At 40.6% G+C, this 15,087-nt stretch overlaps 1 protein-coding gene and 1 non-coding gene across 3 annotated transcripts in view; one reads left to right on the top strand and one right to left on the bottom strand.

The window, feature by feature from the left end:
• Positions 1–1,594: 1,594 nt before the first annotated feature.
• On the bottom strand, positions 1,595–1,726 carry LOC126014710 (small nucleolar RNA SNORA51). Its single transcript, XR_007497710.1, has one exon. It is a non-coding gene; the product is annotated as a small nucleolar RNA SNORA51 (small nucleolar RNA).
• Positions 1,727–6,495: 4,769 nt separating this feature from the next.
• Positions 6,496–15,087, top strand: part of MITF (melanocyte inducing transcription factor) — a 237,904-nt gene continuing 229,312 nt past the window's right edge. For both annotated transcript variants that reach the window (XM_049777247.1, XM_049777246.1), the window contains exon 1: positions 6,496–6,750. In XM_049777247.1, coding sequence (XP_049633204.1) covers positions 6,647–6,750 — 104 coding nt within the window. In that variant the 5' untranslated portion in view covers positions 6,496–6,646. The remainder of the gene's footprint in view (positions 6,751–15,087) is intronic.

Genomic DNA, 15,087 nt, shown 5'->3' with positions numbered 1-15,087 from the left:
TATGGCTCCCAAAATATAAGTACATAAAAAATAAAATATGTAAGTACGATTCTATGATCACACATAAAGAAATGAAGAATTCTTTAACATACAGTTTAGTCCACGCTCAAACCTTCTCTACTTTCTCTAAAATAAATGTCAAAAAATTAACTCAAATAAGCACTCAATTAAGTCTACATGGTGTATGTAATGTGTTTTTTTAAATTGATATTTTAAATTGAGCAATAACTCACATCATAAAATTTTGGGGGGCACACCCAAGTGTGCTCAAGGGAAATTCCTTGGGGGGATCAGAGGACCATAGGGAATGCCAGACATTGAACTCGGGTCTGTTGCATTTAAGGTGAATGCCCTACCCACTATCCTATCACTCTGGGTCTCACATCCTAAATCACAATTTTATTTAAAAAAATGCTAAGCAGATTTTCCTTCCATTTATTTCATTTTATTTATTCTTTGAGGAATTTCTCAATTTCTTGTAGAGTTTTCCAACTTCTGTGTTTGTAGAGTTAAATCCTCAAGAAGTTATTAGTAAGTTTCTTCCCAACTCTATTTTTTCTTTTTTATAAATTGGTGGGTAGCTCTAAGGAGCTTGGCTCAATTTAACTTTTATCCTTCCTTTTTCTCTTTTTAAAAAACATTTAGCATCTCTTCCAAAAATTCTTCATTTCCCCATTTCTTCCCTCGGTGATTTTTTATTTCCTCAGACATTTGAAGTCTTTATTGCTCTATTTGTTCCTATTTCATAGAAGGCAGGGCTTCCACCGCCCCTTGGTTTTTGGGTCATAACCGGAGGTGCTCAGGGGCTACTCCTGTTTCTGTCCTCAGAAATCGCTCCTACCAGGCTTGGAATCCTGGGTAGGCAAGGCAAATGCCCTACCACTGTGCAGTCACTCTGGACCGGGCCCATGTTCTGATTGAGGAACCATGTATAGTTCATCACTGCCTTTCCCCCTGCCACATCTAATGTAATGCTAGTTGGTATAATTCTTTTTGTTTTTAAAGGGGCACGTCTGGTGGTGTTCAAGAGTTACTCCTGGCTCTGCGCCCAGGAATCTCTCTGATGGGCTTAGGGCACTCTCTACCGAGTGCCCGGTATCATGCCCGGTATCAAAATCAGGTCTGCTGGTGCCCAATATCAAATCCAGATCAGCAGCATGCAAGGAAGGAGCACTACACTATAGGCTATCCCATCTCTATGACCTCTACTTTTTTTTTTTAAGTAAAAACAGAGGTGCTGAGGAAGGGGAGGGAGAGGATAAGAAATAAATCTGTAATGTGCTCAAGAAAGAGCACAGGCTTCTCCAAAGTTTGGACAGAGTATGGTACACAACCCAGCATGAAAGTAGGAAAGTGCACATTTCAAGGAGAAGAATACAGGTGATGTGTTCAGGCACCATGTGCCCAGGAAACACATGTGTCAGGTCTCAACTTCTTATATAGTTGTTGCAACACATACCAACTCAATGGTGTGCAAATCAAATGCCAATTATTTGCTATTTATCTTTTATATCTCTCAATGTGTAGGTTCTCACTATGTTCAATTGGACTATGAGCTTCTTGAAGGTGGGAAGGAACTAAAATATATTCTTTTTTTTGTCCTCCCATTCACAATACAGACCAGGCAAAGGGCCTGGGTTGAGGTGTTAAGGGGTGCATTTACTGTACCTCCTCTTTCTATACAGTCAGTGTAAAGAACACAGCCTGTGGTAAGCGTTGGGAGGCCTTATCTCTTCTTTTCTTTCTTTTTTATTAATTTATCTTTATATATATATAAAAAAACCTTCATCAGTGCAACATTCCCATCACCAATATCCCAAGCGTCCTTCCTCCCACCCCTCACCAGCCTGTACTCTAGACAGGCTTTCTACTTCCCTCATTCAGTCACATTTTGTTATGATAGTTCTCAGTGTAATTATTTTTGTGACTGCACTAAACAATCCCTGTGGTGAGCTTCATGTCAAAAGCTGGACCCTTCAGTCCTCCTCTATTTTGTCTCTGAGAATCATTACACAAATGTTTTTCATTTAGTCTAGTTCAACCTTTGTGGAAAGTGATATAGAGGTTTCTCCAAAAGCTGAAAGTTGAGCTCCCATACGATCCAGCTATACCACTTCTAGGGATAAAACCTAGGAACACAAAAATAAATTACAAAAATTCCTTTCTTACACCTATATTTATTGCAGCATTGTTTACAATAGCCAGACCCTGGAAACAGCCTAGATGCCCCTCAATAGATGAATGGCTACAGAAACTATGGTACATATATACAATGGAATATTATGCAGCCATCAGAAGAGATGAAGTCATGAAACTTTCCTATACATGGATGTATATGGAATCTATTATGCTGAGTGAAGTAAGTCAGAGGGAGAGAGATAAATACAAAAACCCATAGATGAGTGAGACCATTGTGTGTGTGTATGTGTGTGTGTGTGTGTGTGTATTCTTGTGGTTTGAATTGCTAGCTGGTACCATACCATACAGAAAGTGCATGTTCTTTGTCATATCAAATATCAAATAAGGATATTATATCAAAATAAGGATATCAAATAAGAATATCAAAATAAGGATCTTGCCTATCTATCCTGGCTAGCATTTTTCCCCCAAGCTCAAATAAGATAATACGACATTATATTTTAAGAAAAATATTAATATAAATACATATTATATTTTTAATGACAATTATAGCTTCTAGTCATTGCTATTGAGTTTTTAATAGGCAAGGTCTTTTGTAAAGTGTCTGGTGCTGTTAACTTTATTATCTTTTTAAAAAGAGATATATCCAGTTATGTGATTCAATTCACTGATGATTAGTGGGTTAAGTGGCTACATATTAGCAGGTCAACTTTTAGTATGTGGTTTAATGGGAAGAAAATTCATGGAAAACTATCTTTTTTGAAGAATAGAAAGGTTTTAATGAGATTAATCAAAGCTCTTTGGGTTGTGTAAAGAAAGAACCAAAGCCAGAAGATTTTAGCTGTGAAAAAAAATCATTTTTCTTTGTATATCTTGAAAATACAAATATTTTTGGGCGGAGTCACATCCGGCAGTGCTCAGGGGTTACTCCTGGCTCTACACTCAGAAAGTGCTCCTGGCAGGCTCTGGGGACCATATGGGATGTTGGGATTCGAACCATTGACCATCTGCATGCAAGGCAAACACCTTATCTCCATGCTATCTCTCTGGCCCAAAAATACAAGTATATTTGACTTTAGCCAATGTTGCTAGAAAAAATTAAAATAATGTTACTATTTTTCTGCTTCTTCAATTTATATGCTTCTCCTCTGATTTTGTTCCTTCTCATTTTTTATCAATTTTCTCATGTGACCACAAGTAAAACTGGTTCTAGGGGTTTTCCTTTGAGCATTACATATCCCCCAATCAGAGTTTTCCCCAGTTGCCCTCACTGAGAAGTTCCAGCTATCTTGTTAGGGTCCAGTGTCCATGTATGAAGAAATCATTGTATTTAATGTAGTGATGTCCACTTACCCATTATTACTGGGACTAAAAATGTCTCTTGTAATGGAAGAAAAGGTTTCTGAAAAAAATATTGGATGAGAGTAGTAGCGGAATTTAGCCATGTGTGATGTATAGAGTAGTCTCTGCTCAAAGCATTATGCCCTTGACATGCTATTAGCGGGGAATTAGTTCATAGGTTTTTTTGTTATTGGTTTTGGTTTTAGGGTCACACCCGGCAGCATTCAGGGGTTACTCCTGGCTCTGCACTCAGAAATCACTCCTAGCAGGCTCAGGTGACCATATGGGATGCCGGGATTTGAACCACCATCCTTCTGCATGAAAGGCAAACACCCTATATCCATGCTATCTCTCTGGCCCCTAGTTCATAATTTTGATGCTTTAATTTGGGGGTACTTTTTTTTTATCAGGGGAGTGAGGTCTCCCAAGAAGTGCTGAGGCTAGGATACAGTGGTTTGCTTCCAGATAGTTCAATGGTTGGGTTCAGCAACGCTAAGGGCCATTAAGGTAACCCTGGTAATGTTTGGGGCCATGAAGGCCACACCTGCCAGTACTCTGGGGTCTTCTTCTTCTTCTTCTTCTTCTTCTTCTTCTTCTTCTTTTTTTTTTTTGCCAACCCACTCCGTCCCCATCACTCTGGGGTCTTCTAAGCCAAAACGTTCAGTTTTGATTCCTTAGTGTATTAGATTGTATATAATGAATGCTGTAATGGAGATTCCACTACAGTACTAAAGGCACTAAATGTAGTATCTAAAGAGAAGTCTCATTTTCCCCTTGTCAGTTCCTATAACAGTCACATTCTTTTTAACATTCTGTGAATTCTTAAACTCTTTCTGATGCCTGGGAAATTACCTAAGGCAGCAGACCACTTGGTAAGATCCTTATTCTCTGTAACATTATTGTTAGGTGATAAAAAAAAATGCAAAGGGGTCACTTTTAACTAAAAAGAGTGTTTAGGAAAACCCTTATCTTCCTTGCAGCCTCTGTAACATTCTTTTCTACCACTTTCTTCAAATTAAATAATTTCTTTTGTACTGAAAAACTTAAAAGACTCAAGATTTAGTACTCTATATGGGCACCACTTACTTTCTTTATATTTATTTATTTTTAAACCACTTACTTTGATTTGTATTCTTTAAATGGTTATTATGCCCAAAGATAGTCAGAGGTACTATGTGGGGATTGAACTCCCGCAAAAGCCCTATCCCCTGTACTATCATTGTGATCCATGGACCTTACATTATTTTTCTTAAGAAGCTCATTTTTTTTCCAGAAGTGTTCAGATATTTTGTTCTATTTTAATGGTGAGGGATGTAAAAGTGGTGTTTCAGGAGTTAAAATTTGAGGTGACAGTGGGAATTACTGTTCTATGTAGTATTGCGTACCTCCCTCACCCTCCCACAGCTCTTCTTGATATCTTCAACTCTAAAATTATCCCTTCCAACTGGAGATCTGAGGAATTAAAATGTTTCAATTATGAGGCAAAATGTGTAAATGAACAATTTTTGGAAGGTCAATCATGAATCTACCTCTTTAGAGTTTTCTCCTAGAATGATCATTTTATTTTAATATTTCTGAAAGGCCAAATTCACAGATGAAATGTTATTCTGAAAAAAATATCTACAAAATCTGATAAAATCAATCAGCAGTTTTATAGATTACAAATCGTTTTTTTTTTTTTGCACTTGACCTTGCAAGATTGTCACATTCTCAGAAACAATTTTGTTAAATCTTATCGATAAAAAAAAAAAAGACTTTTAAGAATCAATAGACAAATCCAAGATCACACAGAGCTATAGAAAAGGTTTTGGTATTTTCTGGCTCTTGATCTTATATCTTTAAATACCAACTTTAACGAGGCAAGGCCTCCTAATGCCTTAGAGCACTTTAAAAAGAAAGGACACATTTTACTGGAAATAACTCTGAGAGGACAGAGAGTTTTTCTTGTTTTTGTTTTGTTTTGTTTTGTTTTGTTTTGTTTTGTGGCCACACCCTGTGATGCTCAAGGGTTACTCCTGGCTCTTTACTCAGGAGATGGGCTCAGGGATTATATAAAATGCTGAGGTTCAAACCCAGGATGGCTTCATGCAAAGCAAGCACCTGACCTGCTGGCCCAAGGATAGAAAGTTTAAAGGAGCCACCGTGGAGCCTTAGGGTTAAACTGAATCCCCCCCCCCCCAAAAAAAAAAGGGATTTGACTCTTATATTACTTGTGTACCAACTTGACTGATGACATGCTTTGACTGTCTTGCTTGGACTCCGGGCCAATCGGAGAAATTAAAAACAGGCTGTAACTACGTTGTTTTGTAACTTTGTTCCTTTTTAAAAATGAACCGAACCTTCTAAGTGCTGCTTGAGAGTGAAGTAGATAATTGGATCAAGGGCCAATCAGCGAGATGAATCGAATTATGAAAGTCCAAACTAAATTAAAGAAATGCTCAAGTGCACTCTTCTACAGTACTGTTCTAATTTATTAGTCAGAGCAGAAAAAGTTCCTATACTTTGTCCCAAATTCAGGAACAAGTTGATTTGGGTAGCTGGGAAGTAGAAAAACTGCGAAAAAGTTTTTATTTTTTTATTTTTCTTAAATTTAAGACAAGCTTTTGAAGGCTAAAACTTTCTCCTGTCAAAAGAATTCGCTATGATTTTTTCTTAAAAGGACAGGACAATGCCTTCGCAAACATCCGAGTTTAGGAAGGAGAGGGGTGACAGTAAGAGAGCAGGACTGAGTCAGTTATGCTTATTAATATTAAATAACCAAGTCAATACCCTTGAAAGCGCACGGAGAGAGGAGAGGGCTGGAAGAGGAGCTGCTGACATTGACAAGGAATTCGAACTGGAGTTGCACTTAGCTGTGTCCACCACGTTGCTGCTGCTCCCGCTTGGCCTTGCGGGAGTTGTAGTTTTGGAGAAAGAAACTTTGCTCCTTGACACGCGAGTCGCCCTTCCAGCCTGAACTACAAATCCCAGCCCGCACTGCTCTACGAACCCCTCCCGCCCGACTGCGAGTGTAAACTCCCGACGCCGGGGCTGGCGGACCAGCCGGCTGAGCTTTGGGCACCGCTCTGGGGGCGCACGATTCAGGGGTGGGACCCAGGAATCAATCAGCCCACGGGCTCTGCTCTGACTTTCTCAGCAGTGGAAAGACGAGGGGGCAGCCGGAGCCATGCAGTCGGAATCGGGGATCGTGGCGGATTTTGAAGTCGGGGAGGAGTTTCACGAAGAGCCCAAGACCTATTACGAACTCAAAAGTCAACCCCTCAAGAGCAGGTGAGTGGTTGACAGCTGGAAGAAGGGGCGCGGCGGGGTGCGGGTGGGTGGGTGGGGACCCCGATCCTTTGATCCTGGGGAGGTGGGGTAGGGGAAGAGCTGTCACTTGAGCTTGGGGACAAGGACCCCGTGCCCTTGCCCGTGGAGTAGAGGGCGATCTGCACCCCGCAGCTGGAGCGCGTGGAGAGGGCGCATACCCAAGCGCACTTTGGGGGGCGCAACGGGGGGACATACACACCCAGGCGTGGGGGGGCGGGGTTCGGAATACCAGCTGCTGAATTCTGGTGGGGGCTGGGGAGCGAGGTGGGGGAGGAGACGCTGTCCCGCTGGGAAGGGGTGGGGGATAGAGTTTCTACTGAACCCTCTTTTTTTTTTTGGAAGACCCCCCCCCTTTTTTTTTGCCGGGGAGGACTTGGAGAGAGAGTGCCTGGTGCAGATAGGAGGCGCGATATTGGAGGGAAGCAATTAGATCGTCCCTGGGCACCTCTAAAAGTCCGGCCCCTTTGGGGAAACCCGCCCCTGACCGCTTCCAGGTGAGGTTTTCCCCCCCTGCTGTCTTGCCTTTCACCTTTCTTTGACACGGTTGTACTGGAGCGCCCCGGGCCGGGGAGGGCACCCCCGGGGGGCGTGACACCTCCTCGGGGTTCGACTCCTCCTCTGCAAGGTCCCATTCAAAACCTGGCCTGCGCTGGTCCCTTGCACGCTGGCAGTCTCGCTGGCAGCTCCGTGTCTTTAAATCGGTAGGAAACTAGGATCATACTTGTAATCATGACATTTCAATAAAGATTTTATATATTTTTTAAAAATAATAGCTAGGGATCCAAGCACCTTTTATTTTTATTTATTTATTTATATTTTTTTTAAGGAGAGGCGTGCAGAGACGGCTTTCATCACTCCCTCCTTTCTCTCCTAGCAGTCAGATTGGGTTTGCATATCTTCCTTTCACTTCAACCCCCGAGGCATCATCCCGGACCTTTCCGTTGTTTACTAAAGGGATGGGGTCAAGGCTATGGGCTCTAAGAAGGCTCCTTTCTCCCGGTTTCAGTTGTGAGATAAGATAGAACTGTACCTGGAAGCCTTAGGCAGTAGAGTCTGCAACCTTACGGCCTGGGTTGCATGAAGCTGAATACTTAGAAAAGGGTGTAGAGAAATGGGATGATGGAAGAGGGAGAGAGAGGTGGGGGAATCTTTGCCTCTGGAATGTCTGGGCATGGTACTTCCTCTATTAGGAAATAGGACCAGGTTTGTTTCCTTCAGACTGTGTGGGGACTTGGGCTCTTAAGTTGGGGATGAAAATCTGGGACAGCACACCCTCTGAGTATGGGTTGCTGAAGCAGCCTCTTTGCAGATGCTTAAAGCAGTTTGGAAGAAACCTTTGCAGTTGGACTCATAAAACCAGCCTTTAGTTGGTGATTTCTCATCATAATGGCTGTTTTGTGTGTGAGCATAGATTGTGCGTGTTGGGGGTTGGAGGTTTGAGTAATATTGTGTGAAGAGTATTGTTGGTTTTGCTCATTGGGGCATTATCTGCATTTGGCTGAAGGGACTAGTGTTTTACCAAGCAATCTCTGCTTTTCTTCTGTAAGCAAATGCTTGCATGGAGAGAATGAGGGAGAGAGGGAGGGTGTGTGTAGGGGGAGGGTCTTGAAATAAATGAATTATCTGTACTTTTGGGACATTTTTGATGGTAGCTGATACATAACATTAAATGAGTTTGAAAGAGTGAGGAAAATACCATCTGGAAAAGCCTAGAATGAATGCCACAAAACTCATGTTGGAGGATTTGGCCTGTTCTTTTTCAGAGTCAGCAAAACATTACTTGCAAGGGTGAGCATCCTCCATAGCTCTCTAGCACGTGAAAGGAAAAAAAATATGTGGGTATGTGGGAAGTAATGGATTCACACATTGAAGCTAGAAACAGGTGCGGGACAGAACCGGTATGAAGGGGAAGTCTAAATTAAAAAAGTTGTTGTAAAACTTGTCTGTGCCACAGACACATGCTTTTGAAATAAACCAGTTAAATAAAATCTGTGAATAAATATATGGGGTGGGCAAAATTTCCCTATACTGTTTTCCGCAGTTGTCTACCGTAATGTCATTGACATCTGTTGTGTGACTTTAAAAGGACCACACGTTGTTCAGGGCCTTCTCAATGCTTTCTGTCCTAAGTTTTAGCTAGGGCACCTCTACTTTTGTGAGTCTTAGAACTTACACTAAGTAGCAAGGTTATAACGAGATGAAATGGCCAGGTTTTAAGTATAATGTAGCTATTTTTCTCTATCCGTTGTTTTCCCCAGAGTTATTTCTTGGGAGTCAAAAGTATATCCAAACCCTCCCCAATTCTCTCACCTAGGTAATGAAGGTCTCTTGCCTTTTCTAGTGGATTTTCAACCTGGTATTTAAAGCACTCCTATAAAACTGATTCTTATCACTTATTGGTTAGTGGTGGTGTTGGTTAGTGGTGGTGATAGCAGTGTGAGGTACTGATTAAACTCTCAGTGTCACTTGCCACTGTCTGAAAACATATTGGATTGTCAAACAGGAAAATAGTTAGTTACTAGCTTATTGGTAATAGGGGCCAAGTATGCTTCTAAGTTTCTGCTATTCCCAGGGCAGCCTTCTGACTGGTTAATGATCTGGTCCCAAATTGTCAATAGCACAAGGTTGAGAAATCTGATGTTAAGATGTGTCATGTCTCTATCAAATGCCAACCCCCTAATGGCTTGTCGTTTGTGGGTAAAACTCAAGATCCTGAACATTGTACAATGTAGCCTTGTATATATAAATATATATATATACATATATGCATATATATGTTTATATACGATCAAGCTCCCTATCAGTTTAGACTTAATCTCTCTTAGTTTTCTCTGCTCCTGCCAGCATTTGCTTCACTGTTGAATAATACTCTAGACTGTCAATGTTAAGGCTTCTTGCATTTGCAGGTTGTTCTGCTTCTGTGTCCCCCGCTTCTCGCACCCCCCACTTCCCAGCTCCATGCTGTCCTTTAAATGCTCCTTTCCCAGAAGTCTACCTTGACTTTGCAGTTGCTCTCATGTCAATCTTTCTTGCCTGCTCGAGTTCTCCCATAGTGTTTATAGTAGAGTCTACTCTATAATTTTCTAAAATGTTATGTTTATCATTTTATATTATATACCTCTATATCTTTTATTTTTCCCACTCAAGACTGGACATTTCTAGGGAACAGGTTTTTTTTTGTTTTGTTTTTTTGTTTTGTTTTTTTTGTCTCTTCCTTGTTTACTTTTCTGTTCTCAGATCCTACAATAGTTTCTAAACTTTAAATGCTATTGGAATTTTGGGCTGCGTGATTGTTGTGGGCCTGTCCTGGGAATTGTAGGACATTCAGCAGCAGTCCTGGTTCAACTTACCTGTTGTGAGAAGTATGTTTCGAGCAGTGACAGCCCAGAATGTTCCCAGGCATTTTCATATTTCAGAGAAGGGACTGGCATGATTCCGTGCCTGGCACAGTTATGACTTGTTTTAATGTGTTACTTTCTCTGGTAGAGAGACACCGAGGCAGGATAATAAGGTATTCGATTTTATTTTTTTGGCTTACAACATATAATATTTCTTTAAAAATAGCTATATGTCAGAGCCTCTATGTCTTTATCTGCACTCATTTCAGCTCTTCTAGTGTTGTGGTAATACAAGAGTCATTTATTCCTAAGGCCTGTGGGAGTGGGAAGCCAATGAGCTGAGATTAAATTAACTCCATTTTGATTATATTGATGGATAAAGTTATGACCTTAAGAAGCCATACATTGGTGGTGGGAATATTGCACTGGGTGAAGGGGGGTTGTTCTGTTTATGACTGAAACCCAACTACAATCATGCTGGTAATCATGGTGCTTAAATAAAGATTTTATATATTAAAAAAATAAAGAACCCATGCTCTAAGAAGAAATGCCACTGAAGGAGAGGTTTGGTTTGAAGTTATATGTTGGTTTCCCCAACATACATTTGGTGTTTTTTTTTCCCACATCCAATAGTGCTTAGGACTTACTCCTGTGCTCAGGAATCACATCTGGTGATCCATGGTGACAGGGACTAAACCTGGGATGGCCACATGCAAGGCAAGTGCTCTCCTCACTGTACAGCCCCTGAAATATATCTTTTTACTCCTGGAAATGAATTCTGACTATTGAGTGGCAATGGGAAAAGTTCTGATACTAAGGGTGGATCAAGATTTCCCAGGACAAATTCATAGCAGAGAAACATTTCCAACTGGAGAGTGAGCTCCAGTTGGAAGTATGAAGGGATTATCTGGAGGCCTTTGGGAACCGAAATAAACCAACAGTAATATTGTTTAGGTTCTTGATCCTTTAGTTTGTTTTACACAGTCCCAAATTATGAGTTTGTATTGGTCAATGACCTCCTAAACTTAAGCATCATCTGAAATATTTCCAGTTTCTTCTCTTCTTAGATTTCAGTAAGAATTGGGAGTAGAAGAATTATGTGTATAATAACAAGACAGGATACAACAGTTGTGCAGAGGTTTCAAACTTATGTCTTAGGTATATGAAGTTTTCACAAGTTTGTGGTGAAATGAAAAAGACAAATGCCATTGGGTAATTTGACCTAAGGTTACTGCCATTTCTTGTTTGTGTTTTTTTTTTTTTCGGATATTTTCCCCTCCTATCTTCATATAGTATGGTGGTTAGGGTGCCTTGCATGTAGTCAGCCTAGATTTGATCCCAGGCAGTGCCTCTCTAGGAGTGAACCCAAAGCTCAGAGCTAAGAGTAACCATCAGGCACTGCCAGTGTGGGCCCAAAATAAGTCAACAAAAACGTCTTTGTAAGGTCCAGAGTGATAGTACAGTGGGTAGGGTGTTCACCTAACATGCAACCAACCTGAGTTTGATCACTGGCATCCCATAGGGACCCCAAAGCCTGCCAGGAGTGATTTCTGAGTGCAGAGCCAGGAGTAATCCCTGAGCATTGCTGGTTGTCACCCAAAACTCAAAATAAAAGTCCAAACTTGGCAAAACAAAATAGTCCTTTTTGTTGTTTTAAAAGTTATCTTGATTTTTCTGGTTTGGTCATTCCAGATGACTGATAACAGAGAGAGAGAGAGAGAGAGAGAGAGCGAGAGAGAGAGAGAGAGAGCGAGAGAGACAGAGACAGAGACAGAGACAGAGACAGAGAGAGAGACAGAGAGACAGAGAGACAGAGAGAGAGACAGAGAGAGAGAGACAGAGAGAGAGAGACAGAGAGAGACAGAGAGAGAGACAGAGACAGACAGAGACAGAGACAGAGAGACAGAGAGACAGAGACAGAAGGATAGTTGTTTCAGCATTCCTGTCTGTTTCTATGTAAACTGGGTGACTTTTGAGCAGGCAGGGTAACCTCTGACTTCACATTCTTCATCTGATGAATGAAGGTCATGTTCATTATGTTACGGTATATTAAAAAGATCGGCCATGACTTTGACTATAGAAAAGTATCAGTATGAATGGTGCATAGTAAGAGCACAGTAAAAGTTAACAGATGTTCTTATTGGAATTTTCTGTAATGCTTACTTCTGACATTCTGGAAGGTGTTTGCTGACTCTGGCTTTCTTCTCTAATGTTGTTGTGTCAATGTTCTTGTACAATAAAATTATTCCAATTTTAGTAAACTCCCCTTTTGTTTGCCTCCTAATGAGCTGTTCAGATAGTTTTTGACATAGGGTTTTTTTTTAAAAAACTTTAGCAATTTCTTATGTTGGATTGACAACAGTGCATGTATGATTTATGTTTTGCACACATCTATTGAATACTAGCTTGTATAAGTTAATACCAATAACATTTATTGAACATGTATTGAGGGCCAGCCCCTTTTTGAGTGTTATTTTATTTACTTATTACTTTTTTGGGGGGTCACACCCAGCAATGATCAGGGTTTATTCTTGGCTCTGCACTCAGGAATCACTCCTGGATTGTGATTCCTTGGTCAGCTGTGTCCAAGGCAAATGCCCTACCTGCTGGACTATCTCTTTAGTCCCCAAGTACCAAGTGTTTTTTTGTTTTTATGTTTGTTTGTTTTGGGGTGACACCTGATGGTGCTCAGGGGTTACTCTTGACTCTGTGCTCAGAAGTTACTCTGGGCAGGCTCGGGGGCCTTGGGGGGGGTTGCCTGTGATCAAACCCAGGTTTGCCACGTGCCAGGTAAACACCCTACCCACTAAGCTATAGCTCAGTTTCCTCACCTTGTGTGTGTGTGTGTGTTACCAAGTGTTTTAGTCTTTGTAAAACTTGCAGATCATGATAAGATTAATATGATAATTAACTATAATTTGAAAACAGATTTTACTGTAGACTGCTTACTATATGTTAGAAACATTGCAGATCATTTTTATGTGTATATATTTACTTAACTTTTACTTTAACGGAGATATCTATCTATAGCTGTCTAACTATCTAGCTATCTGTATTCTTATTTTATAGAGAAGGAAACTGAAGCATAGCTAATAGCTGGACCTGGATTTAATCTGAGGCCTTTTCTGGGTCATGCAGTCTAAAGACATACATGTGCATCTGATGTTATACTTGGTTAGGTATAAAAAGGTGGTTCTCTTGGGGATAGTGCAGCAGGTGGCCAACCTTGGCTTGTAACATGGCCAACCCAGGTTCAAGCCCTTGACATCCTGTTTCCCTGAGCACAGCCAGGAATGATCTCTGAATGCAGGGTCAGTAGTAAGCTCTGAGCCTTGCCAGTATAACTCCAAATAACTGTACAAAACAAAAAAAAAAAGAAGGTAGTTTCTATATAGAGTAGTAAGTTTGTGTAACTATGCTCTGTGATGTTTTTGCCCAGTAGTGAAATCACTTAAGATCTATTTTTCAGGCCATGTCCCTATCATTGCATTGACACATGACTTAAAAGTGTGTGGATTTTGTTTTGTTTTGTTTTGTATTTTGGTCACACTGGGCAGTGATCAGGAGCTATTTCCTGCTCGGTGGTTGGTTTGCCCTGGAGGGGTGACCATGCAGCAGTGGGGATCAAATCTCTGCTTCTCACATGCAGTCTATATACACTAGACCTGAGAGCTGTCTCCTAGTTCTAGAAGTGTGTTCTTGTCCATTAGTCTGTGGTGTCTATGAACAGCACTGGGCATTAAAGATGCATGATGTTGTCTACCTTTCAAAATTCCAGGAAGTCAGGAAAGAACTTGGTAATCTAGCTGAAGTGTGCTCACTGGTGGGGGAATGGGCATTAGCCATGAGAACTTAATGGAGAAAAAATTAGGGTGCACAGTTTTGTGAATGAATAGGGATATTTGAGTTGTCCTTGAAGGTCAAGCCACACTTAGACATGTTCTTCTTCAATATTGCATGAGACAATAGACCCTCTAGAAAGCATTCTTTAAAATTTTGGTTGCCTTTTAAAATTTTTAATTTGACTCCTAGATATTCCTCATCCACCAGCATGAACTGGTGGTAGGGGAGCAAGGTGCATGTTCCGATGGACCTGTGCTGATGTTCAGTGCCACAGCTCTGCTGCTGCCCTCAATATCTGTGATCAGGACACTCAGCGCTCAGTGTCTCAATTCTTTGCTTATAAATCAGATTTGCTGGAGCTGTCCTCATGGAGTTGTCTGCTTCGTAAGTGGGGTAAAATGTGTAAAAGTACTTTGCTGAGTGCCCAGCACATTTTAAGAAGTATCAATTCTTTTTTTCTTACCATTAATGACAATAACAGCCCTTACTCATCACAATAACTGGTACCTGCGTAGAATCATATACTTGACATAACACAGTGGGACCTTACCCTGGCAGATGTTCAAACTATATTATTCAGATAAGGTGTGTGGTGTGATTAGGTTGGAAAACTTGATTAAAGTGGTATTCAAGTGCTGGTTTAGTGTTTTATTGGAGATTTCCTTTTCCTGAGTGCTGCTATTTATAGAATTTAAGTGTGTGTGTGTGTGTGTATGTGTGTGTTTGTATATATTTTTAATTCCCTTTGAGTTCTGCAGTGCAGTTTGCACAGACTGATGTTTATATCTGCTCCAGTTGTGCAAGAAGTGGAAAATATCCTTTTTTTAGAACAAGTCACATGTGCTTACTGTCAGGAATAGGACCTCAGTGTAAAAAAAATGTATCTTGGGACAAATCAAAGTTACTAAATTTCTCCCTCCAATTGCTTTGTTTCAGAACTGGAAGTATTCTGATAAATAACAGGGGAAAAAATCCTGGACTAAATTTACTTTTTTTTTTTTTTTTGGTCATTTTTCAAGGACAGTAAGTTAGAAATTCATTTGTTGTGTGTATTTTGAAAATAAATGTACTTCACTTCAAATTGCCTTATAAAGAATAGTCTTATTGAAGTAAATTA

This window comes from Suncus etruscus, chromosome 7 (assembly GCF_024139225.1).
Source record: "Suncus etruscus isolate mSunEtr1 chromosome 7, mSunEtr1.pri.cur, whole genome shotgun sequence".
NCBI lineage: Eukaryota > Metazoa > Chordata > Mammalia > Eulipotyphla > Soricidae > Suncus > Suncus etruscus.
This window is presented reverse-complemented; position numbering and strand designations above follow the sequence as displayed.